At 40.0% G+C, this 20,854-nt stretch overlaps 1 protein-coding gene across 4 annotated transcripts in view; it reads right to left on the bottom strand.

Moving 5' to 3' along the window:
- Pclo (piccolo presynaptic cytomatrix protein) overlaps positions 1–20,854 on the bottom strand; it is a 353,455-nt gene that overhangs the window by 84,769 nt on the left and 247,832 nt on the right. For all 4 annotated transcript variants that reach the window (XM_063237492.1, XM_063237501.1, XM_063237500.1 and 1 more), the window contains 3 exons: positions 3,716–3,824; positions 3,118–3,185; positions 1,867–2,081 (listed from right to left, as the gene is read on the bottom strand). In XM_063237492.1, the coding sequence (XP_063093562.1) occupies positions 1,867–2,081; positions 3,118–3,185; positions 3,716–3,824 (392 nt within the window). The remainder of the gene's footprint in view (positions 1–1,866; positions 2,082–3,117; positions 3,186–3,715; positions 3,825–20,854) is intronic.

Genomic DNA, 20,854 nt, shown 5'->3' with positions numbered 1-20,854 from the left:
CAGCAGGGCAGAACACTGAGTGCTCAGGAAAGATTGAGTGGGGCGAGGGGCACAGACAGACACTGGGCGACTGAAATCAAAACACGGTCTGGGAAGGAGACACAGACTTAGTGATCCTCAGAACAGAGGAGGAACAGTAATTCATAATCATCAGAGGTGTTGGAAGATTTCCAATAAGAGAAATCTTTGTGTCTTAATGCATAATGGTCAAGGTATAACTAATATGAGAATTCAAAAATAGGGCCACTCCTCCCAAATGAAGCAAAAGTTATTGGTAAATTATTTCCTTTTGATTGCTTTTTGAGAACTGTGGCACCTTTGTCATGAGGTCATGTAAATATACTGACATGTAATGAGGAGAATTTACTTCTGGATGATTTTCAATTGTCCTGCTCCATAGTAAGCATATTTTATGGATATTCTAAACTATGAAGGGTGAAAGAATATTTGCTAGACACTTTGCAAACTATCAGTCTGAATACTTGTTTAGAATGTTTAGTTTCCTATTTTACCCACACTTACTTCAGAGCACTTATTTAAAGTATTATTAATTAATTAGTGCTACTTACAAGTAAATTATCTTAGTATAAGAATATGTCAAGGAATAGACTTGATATATCATTATTTTCCACTTAGCAGTATGGCGCTGTCACTTTTTTGTTTTGTTTTGTTTTGTTTTTTACAAAAACCACTGTAAAATGACACAGGACCACATTCTTGGCATAGAAATAAATTAGTGCCTATCATAAACCTGTTACTATCATTTGTTTAATGTTGTCCAAAAAGTTAACAAATTACATTCAGTCAGTTTTGAGTTCCCATAATGCTATGGAGACTCGCAAGTGATCAGTGATGCTTTATTTTATTTTGCTAATCTTCTGTTTAAGCTTTTCAACTATGCGCCTGGGAGGATGTGGAAGACAATGCCAAGTGAGTCTCGGGCGAACCTTGATGCTGGTGGACCGGGAACCACTGGTCCACCTGGTATGGAGGGTGGGATTTTCCTACCTTTGTGTTTGGGCTGTAGGTTGTGATCCCTGCAGTGGAAATGGCACAGGAAAGAGGCTGTGGAAAACAAGAGGGAGCTGGAAGCCCTGGTGCACTGCGGACTTCCTACAAGGCTCCCGGGAAAGGCTGACAACGTGATGCTCACTGCGATAACCCTCCGAGGAGCAGCACTTGATGGCCCCCAGGTGGGTGGAATAGAGGCCCCGGAGAGACAGGCTGACATCTGAGCAGGAGAGCAGCGGTGCCTCCCACGCAGTCACACCACTACACAGTTAAAAACTCTCTCACTGTCAGTGCTTTTCTGGGATTAAACATTAATCCCATGTTCCTTCTAATCCCCCAGCATCTTCAACCTCATGGCACAGGAAACAGTCATTTCAAATGAAGATGCGTATGAAAAAAGAAACTGCTCAGTGTGGAATTGGTGATAAAATTCAAAATGGTAACACTGTGTCACTGGGTTTCCCCGATTTTTGTTGTCCTAAATTCTATATGTACTTTTTCTTTTCTTTTTCTCAAATTATAGTATCTAATGTAATGTGTATATCTTCAAAACACACAAAAATAATATCGGATACATAAAGTAGCTCAGCTTCATGACACAACCAAGAAAATTAACCAGAAAATAGGAAATATCAGACACATTTCTCTAACGTCCCATAAAAATAACGTGAAATATTTTAAAAGATATTGTAATACATCCCTGATACATCTTGATCAGTTAAGCAGTCAAAAGAGGAGGGATGGTGTTTGCTGCCCTGCATGATCCAGGAATGAGAAACCCTGCAGCCAGTGCTGGAGAAACCTTCTTTATCTCCCGTCTCTGGCCTGGGTGAGAACTCGGAGGTGCGCTCTCACCTTGCCGCTGCTGTGCTTCTTTTTGCTCACGGACGGAGACCCCGGCTGCCCGGGGCTGGGCACAGAGCTGGATCCCGCGGACGCGGGACCTGAGTGGCCGTGCGACCCCTTCTCCATGACGGATGCCAGGACCAGCGGCGACTGCTGTAGCGACACCTTCTGCAGCTCGGCGGCCAGCTGCTTGGGGTCCACACCTGGGGACTTGGCTTTATCCACTGCAACAACAGGGAGGGCTCACATGCCTCGCGGGCCTGGGCTGACACCGTGGAACTCACCGGAGTTCTAGGTGATGGAGGCAAACTGTTACCAATAAACTAAGCTACACACTCAAACGAGCTTCATGGACTGTAAGGGGATCAGGGCCAGAGAAGAGTGGCTGAAGGAGGAGCCAGGGGGTGTCTGGAGTTCTGGTGGCCGTGCCTTCAGAAGGGTGCTTTTAATGTTTAGTGCAGAACTGTGTGGATGATACAGTGTCTTGCTCACCCTCTGGGACGCACAAGCAGGTGGACCGCTTGGCCCCTGCGCTGGGGAGAGTCTCGAGTCCATTTCCATTTCAGGGGTTAAAATCCCCCTAGGCCTTGGCCTGTGTTTTTTCATGCAGTGACCCAGACTCTATGTCATGCAGGAAGTGTTCCATAAAAGTTAAATAAAGGAAAAAGTGACATTTAAAATCTTATAATTGATCTAATCAATGTGTAGATTGTATTTATTATCTAAGAGAGATTTACGTCTTTTCATCATAAACTTATGAACTCATGCATTGATGGAAAGACAATCAAAAAGCACAGGAATAAAATTTTGAAACTGAGTTTCAGCTGGGGCGTAGCTCTGAGATGGGCACCAGCCCAGCACGCTCCAGGCACTGGGATCATCCTCCGAATCCTCACTCAAGCCACAAGAAAGAAAAGTGTGGTTCTGCTGAAAGGTAAGGAGTAGCCACTAAAACTATGCAAGACCAAAGAGACGTGGCTCCCTGGGTCACTTTCACAGGATGGGTTAATATTTAAAACATTAAAACCTGAACTTAATATGAATTCCTTATCAAGCCTCACACACAAATGTTTCCTCAGAATGCTAAAATATAGCTACAGTGCTTTCAGTCATGTTCACAATTATACAAACACATGCAAATCTACTCCCTTGTCTGTGACTGTGTTTATGTGTGTATATTCATTCACAGCTGCATCTGCCTCTAAACCATGCCTGGATGTGGACCTTCATCCACGATGGGAAGCAAATGCAGCCACCTACCGGCTCTGGGTGGCTCATGCAGTTCCAGGTGCTGGGAATTCTCGGAATCTGAGAGCATATTGAGATCCCTGAGAATCAAGACAAAACATTAAGGAATTGAGGAAGCCTGAGAAAGAGCGCTTTCTTCCAACTACCCTGATTGTTTTCAGTAGGTAAATGAGAAGTGGTTATGATAAAAGCAACTCCAAAGCATGCTCACCCTTGTGTCCCAGTAGATATTCGCAATGCTGTTAAAAGTCAGAGCTGATAAAGATGACATTTAAGGTGAAATCTTTATGGGTTAAATGTAAGTTCATTTTGAAATGCTCTACACATCCGTGAAATCTAAGTGGGTTCAGGCTTTCATTTAAATGAAGCATGTTTCAATAAACAGTGAAAGCAAGAGGGCTGTTGACGTATTCAGAAACTAAGTCAGCTGGATTCTGTCTATGCTTTAGTCTTTGATTCTGAACACAAGAAATCTATAAACCTTGTATTCACTTCATTCTCTAATTGCCGAACAACTTGCTGCCTGGCAAAGGTTCCACCTTAACAATTTTAAATCAAAAGAGCCATGAATAGCCAAAAAATGGAAACAGAAAGATGGGGAAAAACTCACAGTCTTACACATATTTCTGCTTCCCCACTCTGCTGGCTGATGATGCTCTGCACCTCTTCATATGTTTTAGAAGTTAAGGGAATGCCGTTCCACTCCAGTACTTGCATCCCTGCAAAGACAAATTGGAGAATAAAGTCAGACATGTGCATCCTCTGCTCTGGGTTCATAGGAAATGGGAGATACCTCTGCCCCTCAAAGGCAGCACTGTGCACCATTGCAGAGAAAATCCACTCGAAGCCCTCTGGAACATTATGAAGTTTAACATCATCAACTTACCTGAATACACAAAATATAGTGAATATAACATGCAAATGTTTGCTTCTGAAAACTTATTAAATATTGTCAAACACATGCATTGTGTTCACACATCTATAAAGAATGCAGTATTGATTTATACTGCTGAGAGCAATTTTGCACAGAAGACACCCAGTCATTCTGCTACCAGTAGAATTTTCCCTCAGAGAGCAAGCTCTTAGAAGAGTGCAAACTTCCATACTTTATCATGGAAAACATTTTATCAGAAAAATGCATCCATCAAGACTTCCTGGCGAGACCCCCTCTGCAGATTCGGTACCTTTTGTCTGTCCAGATTAAATACAATGCATTTTGAGATTCTCTCTCACTGCATGGCAGACACTTCTGGAGGGAGCTGCAGGAAGAGCGGGGTTGTGCCCTTGCGGGGCGCAGGCCCTGTGTACTCTGGCTTGGTGCTTGGTGTCATGGTCTGCTGTTGCTATCGTGACATTTTTAACAATATCTGAACAAAGCACCCACATTCTCATTTTGTACTGAGTCCCGTAAGTTAGGCAGCTGGCCTGGCCAGAGCATTTCATTTTCTGCTCTGTCTAAAGAGATAGTTTTATACAAAAATAGAATAATAACACAATATTTAAAAATGTTACATCTAGTCTCTTTGGTTTATGTTATGAGCTTCAAAATAATTTAGACACAAGTTTGGCATGACTTCCATGGTCCGAAGACGTGGGCATGTGATCTGGATAAAAGTAGAGGATATCATCCAACTCTGTGCCAAATACTTGTGAATATGAATAAGTTTATCTGAGAAAAATGTCTGTATGCCATAAATATAGTATAATTTCGGAAAAATTAGTCATTATTGAGCAATTGAGCTTTCAGTGTGCTTTTCCCTGTGTGAAGTTCCTTATTGCCCACGTCTAGATTGCTGGGAAATTCTAAATGAGGTCTGCGGGGTCTTCCAGGAAACACACTGGAAAGCACGCTGCCAGCGCAACCCAGTGAGGGAAATGTGTTTACACCACAGGGAAGCAGCAGCAGAAGTCACAAAGGCTCAGGGAACACACGCAGAAAACAATCCTTTATACCTTACTCCATGAAAACTTTATCTCCAGGCAGCCTTACGGTTTATCTCAACAATCCCAGGCTGTTGTACATATAAAACAGGAAAATTATATAACAAACAGTGACAACACCTCTAAAGAAAACCATGCAGCACTGAAAGAGGAAAATAAAGCACTTTTTTTTTAAGGTTGGGGGGAAAGTACATTTATAAACAGACGACTTTGAATTAAAACAAATTAGTCCTGTTACACTTCAGAAATCGCATTGTCATATTTCTGCAGGAGCATGTTCTTTGCAGAGAAACAGTTGTAGATTTTCATTCTTTTTCCGTGAATCTAGTTGTTCAAGTTTTTACATCCAACATAAAGAGCAAGTTGAAAAAAATGTAATTATCCAGTGAAAGGAAATATGTACCTAGTCATAAAATAAAAACTATTAGCATTAATTCAAAAATTACTGAAAAATTATGCCGAGAGCCAGAATCCTATCTAGATCCGCATCTACCACCATGAACCACCTGCCAGCACTGTCCTCGGCTGGCAGCCAGGACCCCCTGCTGCACCTGTTCTCACGCCAGCTGCAGCTCGAAAGGTTCTGTGGGTTCTCCTGTCCTGGCCCAGGCATGATGAGATTCCCCCGGGAAGAGAACCACTGACACGGAATTACTTCATACTTACCACTAGTCACCTACGAATCCCATAAGAACCACACTAAATTGTGAATGGAATATACAGAGCACTCTGTATTTATTCTACAAAGTGATTTTATAGGCAGTAAGAATTAAATACCCCGTGATTTCAACAATAATATTTGATACAACGCATCAGCAGAATGAAGGAAAAGGCACTTAATACTGTTCAATACCCCTTCACGATCAAGAAGAGCAGGGACAGTGGGACTGTTTCTCAACCTAATGAAAGCCATTGTACCAAGCAGGAAAACCTGAACTTTTCTAATGTCTGGAGAGAGACGGGCATGCCTGCTCCCTTGCCCTCATTAAACTGTGGGTATGTTCTGGTCAGAACAGCCAAGGGGGAGATGCAAAGCGCATCTCAGTATGAAAAGAAGCAGTCTCATTGCTTAAAGATGACAAGATCTCATACACACGGAAGGCCCCCGGAGACTCTGTAAAAACCTTAGGATAAATACATTCATCAAAGCTGCAGGGCACAAAGTCAATACACAAACAGTAGCACTATGCTATGCCGACAGCAAATTAACTGAACTAGCGACCAAGAAAGCAAGTTTATTTAAAATAGCTTCAGAAATGGCTAGGAATAAATTTACCCAATGAGGTGAAAGTCCTGTAGATGAAAATTATAAAACATTTATGAAAGAAATTAGAGAGGATAGCAGAACACGGAAACCTTATGTTCATGTATATCAAAAATTACAGGAACATCCAAACTACCCACAGCCACTGACAGATTCTGTGCAATCCTTATCAAGACAAGAGTCACAGTCTTCACAGAACTAGAAACCCCAATCCTAAAATTCATATGCAACTGCAAAATACCATGAATAGTAAGGCCCTTTTGAGCAAAATGAATAAAATCAGCATGATACTGACTTGCAAATATTTGAAATATATTTATTAATTATAAACTTCCATGAATAATATAAAATGCATGCAAAATTTTGTTGAAAATTATATTCTGAAATCTAAAAAACTAATATTTTATAATTTAATAAATGTGAATGCATTTCTCACCTTAAATAGCATTTTATACTGGTTTTTAGAATGATTGCCTAGAAGATTATATCTACTATTTAGCATTCTACATAGCATTTATATTTTCCTAGTATTTAAATTTTACCCAGGTGTAGGGGCTGGGGATTTAGCTCAGTGGCATAAGCGTCTACCTTGCAAGCATGCAGTTGTGAGTTTGATCCCGGTACCAGAAAAAAAAATTTTCCCAGGTGTATATTAAACAATGTTTTAATTTGAGAATCACAGATGTCCCTTTGTCTTCTTCACAGAGAGGTCCTGTTGCAATAGGCCCTTAGTCAGAAGCTAAGACAAGATCTAGGCTTTTGTCAAAGAACAGTGATGATAGGACTTATTTAAATCTTAAATTCAGAAGTTGGGAACATCAGAAAAAGGGAAAAAAAAAGAAAACTATAAAATAACTACAACGACAATAGAAAATCCTAAAAATCAATTACCAGGTTATTAAGGTAATCACAGTTTAAGAGAACTAATCAACATAAGACATTCTCATGTACATTCTTTCTTCTCTTCTAGAACTGACTTTGCGTGCTCCTCAGACATTCTTATCTTTGTATTGCAAAATTTTTGTTACATTATTTCTCGATCTATGTTTAATATTTGCCATAAATGAAAAACATCATATTAATCAAAACTATTCAGTGAGCTTATTGTATATCCAAACATGTATAACAATGACGTTTATGATTTTTACTCCTTTTATCTCTTTTACCAGTATTTTTCTAGGACTTAGTATGTGGCAGGCATTAAACATTGCCTCTTGCTTATGTCTGCTATCGGTTGCTGTTATGAAAATTAATAAAAGATACTGTACTCAAATGGAAATATTAAATAGGTTTGCAATTCATTTTTTTTTCTTTTTTCTTTTTTTTTTTTTTTTTGTTTTTTTCGTTTTTATCGGTACCAGGGATCGAACTCACGACTGCCTGCTTGCAAAGCAGGCGCTTATGCCGCTGAGCTAAATCCCCAGCCCCTGCAATTCGTTTTTAAAAAGGCAATTCACAGAGAAACAATTCCAGCACAATTGTAAATGTGTCAAGAAAAGACCAGATTTGAGAAGAGAATGACCTATTACTTGTGTCATCATATTGGGAAGAGAAATCCAGGAAAAGCCGTGCACCAGCCGGCGGTGGACTGAGGAGTTCCCGAGCTCTCCAAAGGAGGCAGCTCCTGCTAAGTGGTTACTTTGCTGCTTCCTGCTCTGGGAGGTGGAGGGAGGACCTCAGGACACACACACACAGCCACAGCCTGATAAGAGCTTACAAGGGTGTAAGGGTATTAACAGCCAAGCGAATGCAGCTCTTCTAAGGGACAATCTGGCAAAAACAGTGAAATGAAGCACATCTGTATCCAGAACTTCTCGTCTTGCACATGTATTTGTGGAGGAATCAGGAGAAAGGGCATTGGAAGTGTAGGGATGCTAATTATGGAAATCCTTGGCAGAAATGGGAGGGTACAGCCCACACCAGGGCTTGACACCAGCAGGTAGTCCTACCTCAAAATCTGGGGCATGTGAGACGCAGGGTGTGATCTCTGGGGAAAAGCTGTGATGAGGATTTGTACGACAGGCACATAAGATAAGACATATTTTCCAAATAAATAATAAGCATCCAGACTCGATTTATTAGTTGGCAAGAGGGGAAGAAGGAAATGGGAGAAAATAGAAGATGAAGGAGTTAATGAATGGGTGAATGGGTGAGTAAAAGCGCACAGAACAGCACAGACTCTCGCACGAGCCCGCAAGGCTGATGTGTGAAGTGGGATTTGATGCAGAGGCAGGCTGTGAAAAAGAAAGGAACTGGAGCAGTAGAATGTGCTTGAAAACAATGATGCTTTATAATTCCTTTTCCGACCTTTCCACACTAATATTATTAGCCACGCTTTCTGTTAACTTTCTAAATGCAGAAATTAACTCTGAAACCTTCTATGGAGCCAACCAAGTACCAGCGTCCCCCGCAGGTGGGCGCGGGGAGCCCTGAGCATCACTCACCTGGTTGTGTAATTATTCAGTGTTATGCTGCGCAGCATTCATGTACGACAAATACATGTACATGTACAGGTTGATTTCAAATAGATTTTCATAATTTATGAATTTGACCTATTTATATGTTAAAAGTAAGAAGGAAAAAGCATAGGAAAACGTAAAGGATAAAACAATGAGGGAAGAAAAGTGATAAAGGTAAAAATAAATGACCTAGGAAATAATGTTAATGATGTGACATTAAAACCTCCAGAAGGTTTTCCTGAGGAAATTCATCTGCAACCATACAACCTAAAAGGTGGACAGTTGTTGTGTTGAAAAGCTACTCGCATCACAATTTTACTGTGTTTCAGGGTTGCTATTATTTTTACTTAGGGTATTCAGAGCTCAAACAAAACAATAGAATCTCAGCACAATGCCATATGAAAATGGCACGGTAAGCTAAGAGCGATGATGCGTTTGTGCATGAAAAATGCTCAATTCGCTGTTGCTTCTTGGTTTTAAGTATCATCATTGAAACATTAACAAATTTAGCTTCAGTTACATTCTTAATATTTTTTGATATTCGTATCCTCTAAAACATTCCTTTTGAAATGTTATTTAAACATACCCTGCTGCATAAACAATAGGTTTTAACACAAAATATCCTCACTATGGCCTAAGAAAATTACCTTCTACAAAATCAGTGCAGTTTGACTTCTGCAAAAATCTTCACTATCCTTGAAGAGTTGGTGCGGGCAGACAATTTAAATTCCATCTCAATCATCATTTGACAGATCAGATGCACAGACCTTTGCTTACATTAATTACTTGGATGTTTTAAGTTGTACAGAAGTGAGACAGAGGGAATTATGTTTCTGAGAAGGATACATATGACAGAAAATTCTCCCAATCAAAATTTATCAGTAAAAGCAAATTTCAAATTTACTTAACCAATAATGTAATAAAATGATTTTTTGACAAAGGAGTGGAGACGTCTGCGACCAAAATATCACGAGGGCTCTTCCCTCCCCAGCAATGGACTCATCAGTCACATGGTGCACACAAAAACTGAATAAAATTTTTATGTTTCAATTGAAGAGGAAGGAACAATTCCAAATGCATTTTAAAAGGCCAGTATTATTTAGGTTCCAAAGCCAGACAAGGACAATACAAGAAAAGAAAATTACTGGCCAATATCCTCAAGTAACACAGACATAAAGTCCTCAGCAAAATCTAGCAAAGCAAATTGAGTAGCAATAAAAGTTTTATCCACCATGAGCAAATGGGTTTGGCCCTGGGACGTGGGGACCATCCACATCACCGGTCAGTAAGTGTGGTCCACTAGCTCGGCAAGGTAAAGGACAGAAGCAGCACGACTGTCTCCACAAGGACAAACAATATGTCAGATAAGATCCAACTTTTGATTTTCATCATAAAACTCTAAGCAGATTGGGAGTTACAAAATAATTAAACATAATAAAAGCCAGGCATGACACCCCACTGCCAACCCCACTGGTACTCAATGGGATAAGACCAAAGATTTTTTTTCTTTAAGGTATGTGCAATAGCTCTCATGACTTTTACTAAACACAGCACAGAAGCCCTAGCTGGGGTGTGGGAGTAAGCACTAGCGCATTCACACTGACAAGAAGTGAAGTAGGGTCTGCTTTCAGATGATACAGTCGAACATATATAGAAGCCTATGACGCCACCAAAACACTGGTGTAGTACATAAAGATACTTGGTAGAGTTGTAGAATATAAAATCCACATACCAAATCAATCGCTTTTCTATACATTAGCAATAAACTATCTCAAAAAGAGATAATAAAATTACTCTGTTTATAGTAGGTACAAAAATGAAGTACCAAGGTATAAATGTAACCAGGTAGGTAAAAGGCCTCTGTGCTGAAAAAGACTGCACAGATTAATGTCCCTTGCCATTCTTTAAAATAATTAGTATTTTTGGAATTACCACACTACTGAAAATGATTCATACGTTGAATGCAATCCCTACAAATACTCCAAGATCTTTTTCAAAGAAATCAAACCAATGCTCCCAATATTCACGCGGAATCAAAATGACCCCCATTAGCCAAGGCAATCTTGAGAAAGAACAAAGCTGGAGGTTTCACGCTGACAATGCAAACTGTTCTGCAGGCTGCAGTCACCGAGGGGTGGGATGCTGGTGCAGCAGTGCATGCAGACTGGGGGATCAGGGCCAAGGCCCCGGAATAAACCAGAAGCACGCGGCCAGCCTTCCGCTGGGAGGAAAACCAGGAAAAGTACAGTGTCTTCAGTCCACAGTGTTGGGAGGGTGGACCTCCTAAAATGAATGAAACTTAAAGCCTGACATCATCAGATTCCATGACACTCCTCAGAGATGTGGGAACATGCCGTAATACTGACCTTGGTGATTTTTTTTTTGTATTTTTTGATTGACACTAAAAGTACAAACAGTAGCAGCAACCACAAACTGAACAAGTGGGAGAATCCCAAACTAAAAAGGTCCGCACACAAAGGAACAATCGACAGAATGGGAGAAAAGTGCAGGGCACATATGTAACAAGATGTTATCCACACACACAGAAGAAAGTCATAAGACTCTTGAGCACAAACGAAAGGAAACAAGTTGATTTAAAAATTGACAAAGAACCAGGATAGATACTTTTTCAAATCACACAGACAAATGGCCATCAGGTCCCTGAAAAGGTGGTCATCAACCCTAATTATCAAGGAAAAGCAGATCAAAGTCCCAATGAAACAGCCCCTTGCACCTTCTCAAAAAGTTAAATAAGTGTTCCCAAGGATGTCAAGAAATGGGAAGGTTTAGAAATGGGAGCCTAAATTTGCACAAAAGTATACAGGTCCTTCAAAAAAAATAACAAGACAAAACCAAAAATAACATCCAGCAAGCCCACTTCTGTGTCTATCTACAGGAAATAAAGCCCCTGTTCATCAAAGTGTTTGCAATCATAGCCAAACATGGAGACAACTCATTTGTCTGTGGGTGGATTAGTGGCTGGAAATTGTTACAGCAATAAAAATACAGAGATTTGCAACAACATAAATGAAATTTGAAAGCATTATTCTAAGTGAAATAAGGCAGAGGGAAAAATAAGTACTGTATAATCTTACATACACGTGAAATTTTAAAAAAATGAACCCATAGGAACAGAGTGACCAAATGTGGTGGTGCACACCTGTGATCCCAGCACTCAGGAGGCTGAGGCAGGATGATCCATAGGAGTTCCAGGCCAGCCTGGGCTACACAGTGAGTTCAAGAATAGCCTGAACTGCATAGTAAGAGCCTGTCTCAGAATAAGGAGGAGGAGGAAGAGAAGGAGAAGGAGAAGGAGAAGGAGAAGGAGAAGGAGAAGGAGAAGGAGAAGGAGCAGAAGGAGTATGGATGGATGACGTAGAATTTTATATTCTAAAATTCTAAGGGGTGGGGGAAATGGGAGATGCTGGGCATGGGGGAGCACACCTGCAATCCTAGCATTCTAGGAGGATGAAGCAGGGGGATTTTAGATTCAAGCCTAGCCTGGGCAGTTTAGCAATATATCAAGGCTTCTTCTCAAAACAATAAATAAAGAGGACCCTGAAGTATAGCTCAATGTGAAGGCCCCAGGCTCTGGGTCCAATCCTCAGTACTAAAGCAAAAAGAGAAAAAAAAAACAAAAACAAAAAAAGAAAACACAAAACACAACCAGTCAACAACAACAAAACAAAAAACTCCCATGATGCAAAAAAAAAAAAAAAAACAATATAAAGCAACAAAAACAAACACATCTCCCTCCCCTCAATAAACAAAAAACAAAGGGAACATTTCAGTTTTAGGATAAAGAAGTTCTGGGGCACTTTCTTTCCCTTTCACTATCACAATATTTACTGTACATTTTGGATCTTATTACTCTTTCAATTTTTCCCCACTAGGGAGAACACAATATATACAAGATAGATAACTGTACTACTAATCTCTGTTTGTTCTCCAAAAGAACAGTTTGTGCTTTTGTTGTTTGATTGATCATTTTTCTCGCACCTAATTCTTGTAACCTGAACAACCACTTCTAAGATAACAATATGCAGTAAAACTAAGTAGTGTTTATTTTTCTACCGTTTTTTTGAAGTTCTGTATCATTTCCATCCTTTTTTTCTGTTTTGCCTTTTAAAATAAAAAAAATGAAAAATAAGTTCTGGAGATGTATTGCTCTTGGAGAATCTGGTCAGCAATCTAGTACTGCACACTTAAAATTCACTAAGAGCAAAGGTTATAGATGACCTTACCAATAAATAAAGAAAAATTATGGGAGCTGAAGGACTTGTTAACCAGCTTGGTTTTGGTAGTCACTTCCCAGTATATACATATAGCAACATACAAAAGTCATCAAGGGGAAAATGTCTGTGTAGAAAATTTTTAAATGTCCTTCTATGTTCAGCCAGTGGTACTATAATTATTATGAATAGTACAGTCAAAAGGCTAAATTATAATGCACAATTTCTTCCCTCATAAGAAGCGTCAAGAAATGTAAGTAATACAAGGAAACCATTTCAAACAGCAAAAATTTCATCCTGACAGAACTTTTAAAGAACAGAACAAATTTTGTGTCAAGCTATTCCTAAGAAGTGGTATGGTTTTGCCCTTGAAATGACAAATAAGGTTTAGTAAATAACCTTGTTTGCTTTGATAAAAGTTCAATAAATAATAAATGGTACATAATGGTGAAATTCCATTCCAAAACTTCTCAGTTACTTTTAATAAATAGAACTGACTTTCCAATGCTATCAGTCAATATTATTGTGTGTACAATATTGTAGAGTAATTGATTTTCCATTGAAAAATGAGAATTATCTAAGAGGAATATAGTTTAACAGCATGTCTGTCAATGATATAGAAAGATTCACTACTTCTTTCAGCTCTCTAAAATACATGGAGAGAAATAATTTTCCTAACTCATAAGCAAACATGATACCACTATAAAACAGTGGTGATACCAGGCCAGATGAGTTACAGAGGACATTCCTGTGTGTTCCATTGGCCAGTAAGGAGTCTTCTCGGTAAAAAAGAATGAGATTAGAACATTTCATTTGTGTTCACATTATATAAGGCAGCATCTACATAACACACTTCTGAAAAACCCTAACAGTGACTTTGTATATCTTTTCTGGTGGTACAGAAGAATTACACATTTTGACTGCTTTGGTAGCTAAATCCTTAGATTTAACTGCATAATCACAAGTCATGTATTGAGTTAAGATAAAACTAATAACACTAAGCTCTCAAATCCTTAGCACGTGCCAACGAAGGCACAGGTCCCCTGCACCTGACAGTCAAGGAGGAGGAGCCTGGGGACCAGCGGGGAGCTCCAGGCTGGAGCGAGGCTGGGTGCAGGCCTGGGGTCGGTGGGCCGGGGGAGGCTGGGGTTCGGTGGGGGGTTCAGTGGGGGCCTCGTGACCTTGCCCCCCGCAGAGACCGTGTGGTGCAGCCAGGCTGACCTCAGTCTCTCCGTTTCCTCCGCGTCTCTGCGGTTATGCTGTGGCCCTCCGCCCTCCTCCCTGCCCTCTGTGACTTTCTACACTGCTGATAGGTACATTTCTCGAGAAAATGAGTGAAATCAGAGCTAGCCTGGAAGCCAGGAAAGTGGTTACGAAAATAGGAATTTAGAAGAGCAACTGATTTTACATTTTTGCATTAACTACAATTTTCAGAAAATGCTATCATGATTAAAAAACAAAAGGAAGTGTTGGGCGTCAGTCCTTCAAGCAGCACAGCCCCAGCAGCCCCGCACTGCAGGCCTCCAGCGCGGGAGACACCGGAGGACCTCCACTCACTCTCGCTTCCCCGTGTTGAAGCGGTGCTGCCCGCGGCAGGCTGTGGGGGAACAGTCTGCCCAGGGAACTGATGAGTGTACTCCTCGGCCTCCTCTCGGCCTACTGAGATGCGAGCAGCCAGGGCTGAGAATAAGAAATCCCGAACACAGATCACATGCGAGGAACGCAGGTTTATCAAACCGTCGGAAAGCAAGTGTAGACGCTCCATGCCAAGGGCTCTGCAGGTTTATCACAATATTCACACACTGAAGTTTTAAGATGTTGTCTGCCTACCAAATGCCTAAGTTGTGTCCAGGAAGGAGAGACCGGGGATCTGAAGCCGCTTTCACCGAGCTGAGCATTGGTGTCCACACCTGACCCACCACACCCTCCCCGACCACCTGTTCTACCTTCTGTATCACTCAAGACTTTTGTTTCCTTTGTGGTACTGCTGATTAAACCCAGAGCTTTCACGCTGAACTACTTCTGCAGTCCTTTTTATTTTTCAGTTTGAGACAAGGTCTCCCTAAATCTTTACATTGCCACGTTGGGCTCAAATTTGTGATCTTCCTGCCTCAGCCTCCCCGAGTGCTGTGATGACGGGCCACCAGGTCCAGACCCCCGAGGAGAATATGTCGGGTGTGTGCCAAGTGACAGCCCAACAGCAAGCAGGCGGGTGGGGCTGGGGCTGAGCAGACACAGGAGAGACAGGACCGCAGTATAGAATATTGTAGGTTGACCAAAGTAATGTCTTACTATTCAAACAGTGGTGCATAGGGAAACGGATTATCCATACGGAGGAGCAAAACAAAACTAGAATACAAAATTTAGAGATCATATCATAGGTAACAACTACTTAATTATATGATTATAGACATTTATGTAATATATAGTTTTATGATTTTTAGAATATAATTTAATTAAGACTTCACATCATGGAAATTTTCTTAACTAATATAAAACATTGATAAATTTAATTCTATTAAAATTTCATCTTATTTTTTAAAAAGCCAGAAACTAAAAAGTAAGCAGAGAAGGTATTTCTAGCCTATGTCTGATCAAAGATTATACCTAGAATCCATAAAGAATTACTGAAACTATCAATAAAATATATTAAAATGACCCCATTAAATAATAAGGACAAAGAACAGGCGAATCAGCAATGGGAGAGCTAACGCCTGCTGAGCAGATCCTGCGAGACTCCGCTCCCCAGAAAGCAAAGACAGCAGCAGAGGAGCCTCTCCACAGCAGGGCCGGAAGGGCGTGCAGAGGAAACGGAACGGAGGGCGGAAAGGCCCGAGCCTGGCTGTGTGCCCGCGAGGTGCCCAGAGGAGAACACATGCAGCACTGAAGTGCAAGTGAATCAGGACAGATATGTCAGGGAGCAACCAATTCCGTGCTTTGCTTACTATTTTGAGTTGATATTTTTAATTTTATAACCTCAAAATTTGCTAGAATTGCAATGATACAGAGTGAAATTCACAAAGTAAAATGGTCACTCCAGGGAGAAGGAAGTTTGCAAGAGAGGAGATATCCATTTTTTAGCCCATCTGTCAAGAGCTGATTAGTCTGAATTTGTTACCAATATTGTGAAATAAAAAATTTAGCATCATTTATCCATGAATAAAGAGTTGAAATGAACCTGGAATGCTGTAATTAAACTTTCAAAATTCTAAATTACTTTTAGATATTCAAATTAGTTCAAAGAGAAAACCAATACCAAAGAACAATCAGAAAATACGCCATTTAAAATCCAATGTCACTGAACATTTCAAACCACAACACTATTAGTCTAAAAAGTGTTAGAATTTTAATCCTAAAACAAATAGCAGGGAATGGTGCTCTAGGAACTTAATTAGATTTGTAACTGAACCCCTCCCAATGTCTAATCTTACATAATTAAAAGGAAAGTAGTGGGTTACAGATCACTCTGTATTCAATGTTTGTCCAAGAGTAGTCACTAAATAATGATGGGAAGTGGTCTGTCTTGTCTCACAGTAGGGGAAAATGTATTTCAGAATTAAGTTTAAGAGATAAATTTCAAGATTTTGAAAGATTAAAATCTCACATAACTGATTAACTGAGTTCTTTAAGAAAACCAGTGAAGGCTGAGATCAGACTAAAAGATTGATTCAGGAATTTTTCACTAATGGAAATGAGCATTTATTTTAGAAGGTGATACATAAGGTAAGATTGGGAGTGTTTCAAATCAAACTTATTTAATAATTTTGTGATAATAATTATCGCCACTTCTCAGCATTCTGAAATATATTTACGCCCACTGTTAAATGAGATAAACCATTTCCCTAAAGAGCTTTCAAAAAATACTGAGTGAACATATTTTTTAAAAATAACCAGAAGAGTAATTAAAAATATACTGGATTTTGTATTTTCCAGGAAGTATATTCAGAATGGCATTGGCTTATGAGCACCAGAAAACCTACATAATTGGGTCAGTGTGTTTTAAAAGGATAATTCCAGAAAGCACAAGGTTACAGGAAATCTGAGAACGCAGCTTTCCTCAGTCATCCTGATTAGAGTTTAGGCTATTGATTGCTGTTAAAGTTCTAAAATGTCAGACCCTGATGAGTCCAACAAGCCTTTATAGGAGAGATGGACAGGCTCAGAAAAAGCAGTAGACACAGTTAAACTTCCTGAGTAATAACTTGGATCAGAAAAAGGCACAGGCTATGAATTCTACAGCCCCCGAGCCTTCCACCCCCTGGAAGACGGTATTGATGCAGCAAGGGCTTGGTCTGCACACTTCCACACTTAGAACTGCAGAAGCAAAGAGAGACCTAGGAGAGAGCATTGCTTCTTAAGCGTATCTGTAATCTCCTGCCTAGACAGAGAAATTCAGTAAATTAAACAAACATTCATATTATCTATATTAACCATGTACCAACCTACCGAGCTAACATAGTCAAACAGGAAATATGTTCTCCTTAGAAAATCATGGAATTCAAACCATGAAAAAAATCAATCATTTCTACTACCTCCAATACATGCATTAAAAATTTAATTAGTCATGAATTTTTTAAAAAAATTGAAACAAAACAGAACCTTTTGGGGCCAGGGATTTAGCTGAGTGGTATAAGTGCCTACCTGGCAAGTGTGCAGTTGTGGGTTTGATCCCTGGTACCACACACACACCCCCAAAAAACCCTTTGGTTATACACAGTTGGTGTTATTTCAGTAATGTTCAGTTTTACTTGAGGCATAAAAAATCAATGCTTTTGCTAAATATTGCTTTAAAATTTTTGAATAATCCATTGTGGATTTAAATGCAAAAGCATCAGCTTTCAGGATGTCACGAGGAGACACAAAGCCACAGGCAAACACAGGGAGGCGCGTACACAGATGCACACAGAAGCGGGAGATGCACTCTGTAAACAAGGCAAAGGTTTGCGGATGACTCTGTGGTGGTGGCCACCTGCCTGGAGGAGCTCTGCCCATACAAGGCGTGAAGGTTTATTATTCTGGAGAGGTGGCACAGAACACAAGCACAGCTTTCCTAGGCAGAAGCAAGGAGAGCATTTGTCATGCTGACTTTACTCCACAGAATATGCAACATTAAGATGATGATAAGGGTTGCCAGCCAAGACAGTGTCAGGCATCCAGTAGAAATATTTCCACACGTCTTACTAAGCTCCTGTGATTGAGGAGTAAATAAGCAAGGCTGGAAATCCTAAATAAATTATGGGTGTTGGTTCCATAAAAACTGGACTCCAGGAACTAGGTCTGTGTTCATAGAAAAGCCTGAATTGGCAGTGTGGCAAAACTTTGAGAGAGTAAGTAGGATAATTAATAAAAAGTAAAATCTTGTATCACATGCACAGAGTTCTTCTTGATTTCTCAGCTCAATAAATCAGATAAAATGCAAAACTACCAGGTCTGAAGATCAGAGGTCTTTAGTGGTAGTCTTGAGGACTGCAATTCAAATGTGATTTTAAGTTACCTTCCATTTTCTCTCTTGAAAGAATCACATTATGTCCATTTTTAAATTAAGCATCTGAACTTTTGTAAGTGGCACATGTCATTGATACTGTCTGTAAAGTCATCCTAATCTGTGGTACTTGCTCGTTTCCATGGTGCTAGATTAATCCAGTAAGTCTCTGGGGTTTTATCTGCACGTTATGGAGGCAGCTCTGCCGGGTGACCAGGGAGACTGATGACCACACTGTCTTACACGTTTCCTCCCATCACCCCTCCTGCGCCCCTCATTATCCTGGGGCCTGAACCCATCATTTCTGGTTGTCGTTGTGGTTGCTGCTGTTTTATCATTTTTCTGTTGTTTTGTTTTTTAAGATTAAGTTTATGTTTTTAAAGTTTATTTATACACTTTAGATACACATAATGGTCACATTCATCCTAGAGAATTTGTACCTGTGCATGATATATCTTCACTTCTCTTTGTTCCCCATTTCCCCCCCTTCAATCCCTCCTCTCCTCACATATACAAAAGCAACGTTTGCCTTATTTTCTTCTCTTCTTTTTTAAAACTTTCCCTTCCTTCCTTCTCCCCTTCCCTACTCTTATTCCCCTTGGCATCTGAACATTTTCTTCCTGTTTTTCAATGTGTATTATACATTTTGGTCCTGATTTACCCTTTGTGTTTCTCACACCAGAGAAACAATGTGGTCTTTTGCTTTGTTTTTCTGTGTTTTTGTTGTTTTGTTTTGAGACAGGATTTTGCTAAACTTTCTAGACTGGTGTGAGCTTGTGGTCATCCTGCCTCAGCCTCCCAGAGTGCTGGGATTAAAGGAGTGGACTACTATGCCTGGCTTACAGATTTTGCTTTGAAGTGAAAACTGACTACTTGATTTCTTCCAGGAGTATCCTATGCTGAAGTGACCCTATCATTCCCATCGTAAAGTCCCAACGTATGCACCCTAACTGGATGGCAGCCTCTAACGGAGAACTAACTGAGAGGGCTGCCTTTACAGGGAAGCCCTGCAGGTCCAGACTTCCTCACAGTTGTCATTCGGGGTTCACCAGCATCTCCTGCATTAGCTGTCTGGCTGGCTCCCCTAACTGCACTGTTTTACCACTGCCATGATGTTTGCCGTGCTATGCTCTGTTATGTATTTATTCAAACACTAGTAAACTGGCATTTTAAAAGCAAGTGAAAACAAGCAAAAACAGCCTTAATTTATAGCATTCTCCTGCTTCCGCATTGTAAATCCTTCACCGTGTCCGAGGCACGCCATCCACACAGTGTCACTGACTATTCCGTTGTGACAGGGTGTGCACAGCCTGTTTAATAAGATGGGACAAGTTGCTTCCAGCACAAAACTGTGATGAACACATTCTGTCTCTGGTCTGTGTTTATTCTTACAGTATATCAAAATATCCTAGGATTTTCTTGTTAGGTCCCAACATTTTTGATTTAAGAAAATGACAGTGAATCATTGTTAACATAATTTAAGGTTTTAAGTAATAACAGGTGGAATTTAAAATATGATATGGCAGAAAAATACTTTTATAAGTGTCTTAGGTAGAATAAACTTGAAAGCTTATATCTACCATATAAAAATCAATGTTCATTGCAAAGAATATTCCTTGTAGTTCTCCAGCTGTCCAGAGAGAGAATCTAGAGGATGGGAATGACCCCACGATTTGACTTATAATTGAAAATTATTATATATTTTTGAGAACCTAGTTATAGTACTGCACTGAACAAAGGTGAAATATGTAGTCCTGGACCACTGGCTACATCTGTAAAGATCATTATTTTAAAATGTTTGTAATGTAATCTGGTGAATAATGTCAAGGGTAGACAATTCTGAGTATTGGGTTTGATAGACTGTTTCTCCAAATGGCCAAAGAATAAGTATTTTAAACACTGCAGACTCCAGGTCTCTGTCCTGAATGTCCTTCTGTGATCCTCACAGAAAGCGTCCAAGCTGCCCATGTCAATTCGTGGTCATGGCTTTGGAAAGAAGCTGGTTTAACAAAAAGATGGCAGATGCAACCTGACCTGAGCCCTCTGAATCTCAAACTTTTGTAGGTCTGATCACAAAGCACCTTGTATTTACAAAACACTACTGTAGGCAAATCCAAAGTGCTTTTTAATAACACAGCTCCAGTCTGTAAAAACTCTTGACTAATTACTGATTTTGCAAACAACATACTCCTATAGCTCACCAATTACCAAAGAGACAATGCAATTTAAAAGAAAATGCACATGCTTGTGGATACATCTTCTCTTATGTGACTATACCAAAATGTCACAATTAGCCATTAGCAAAGAAGGTAATCTATGCAGTAATGGCGGAGAACATTTAAATATCAAATTAAAGCGTGTTTCATGTGAG

The sequence above is a fragment of the Cavia porcellus genome, unplaced genomic scaffold (genome assembly GCF_034190915.1).
Source record: "Cavia porcellus strain 051 isolate PalLab524CR breed Dunkin Hartley unplaced genomic scaffold, mCavPor4.1 scaffold_2, whole genome shotgun sequence".
Classification (NCBI taxonomy): Eukaryota; Metazoa; Chordata; class Mammalia; order Rodentia; family Caviidae; genus Cavia; species Cavia porcellus.
This window is presented reverse-complemented; position numbering and strand designations above follow the sequence as displayed.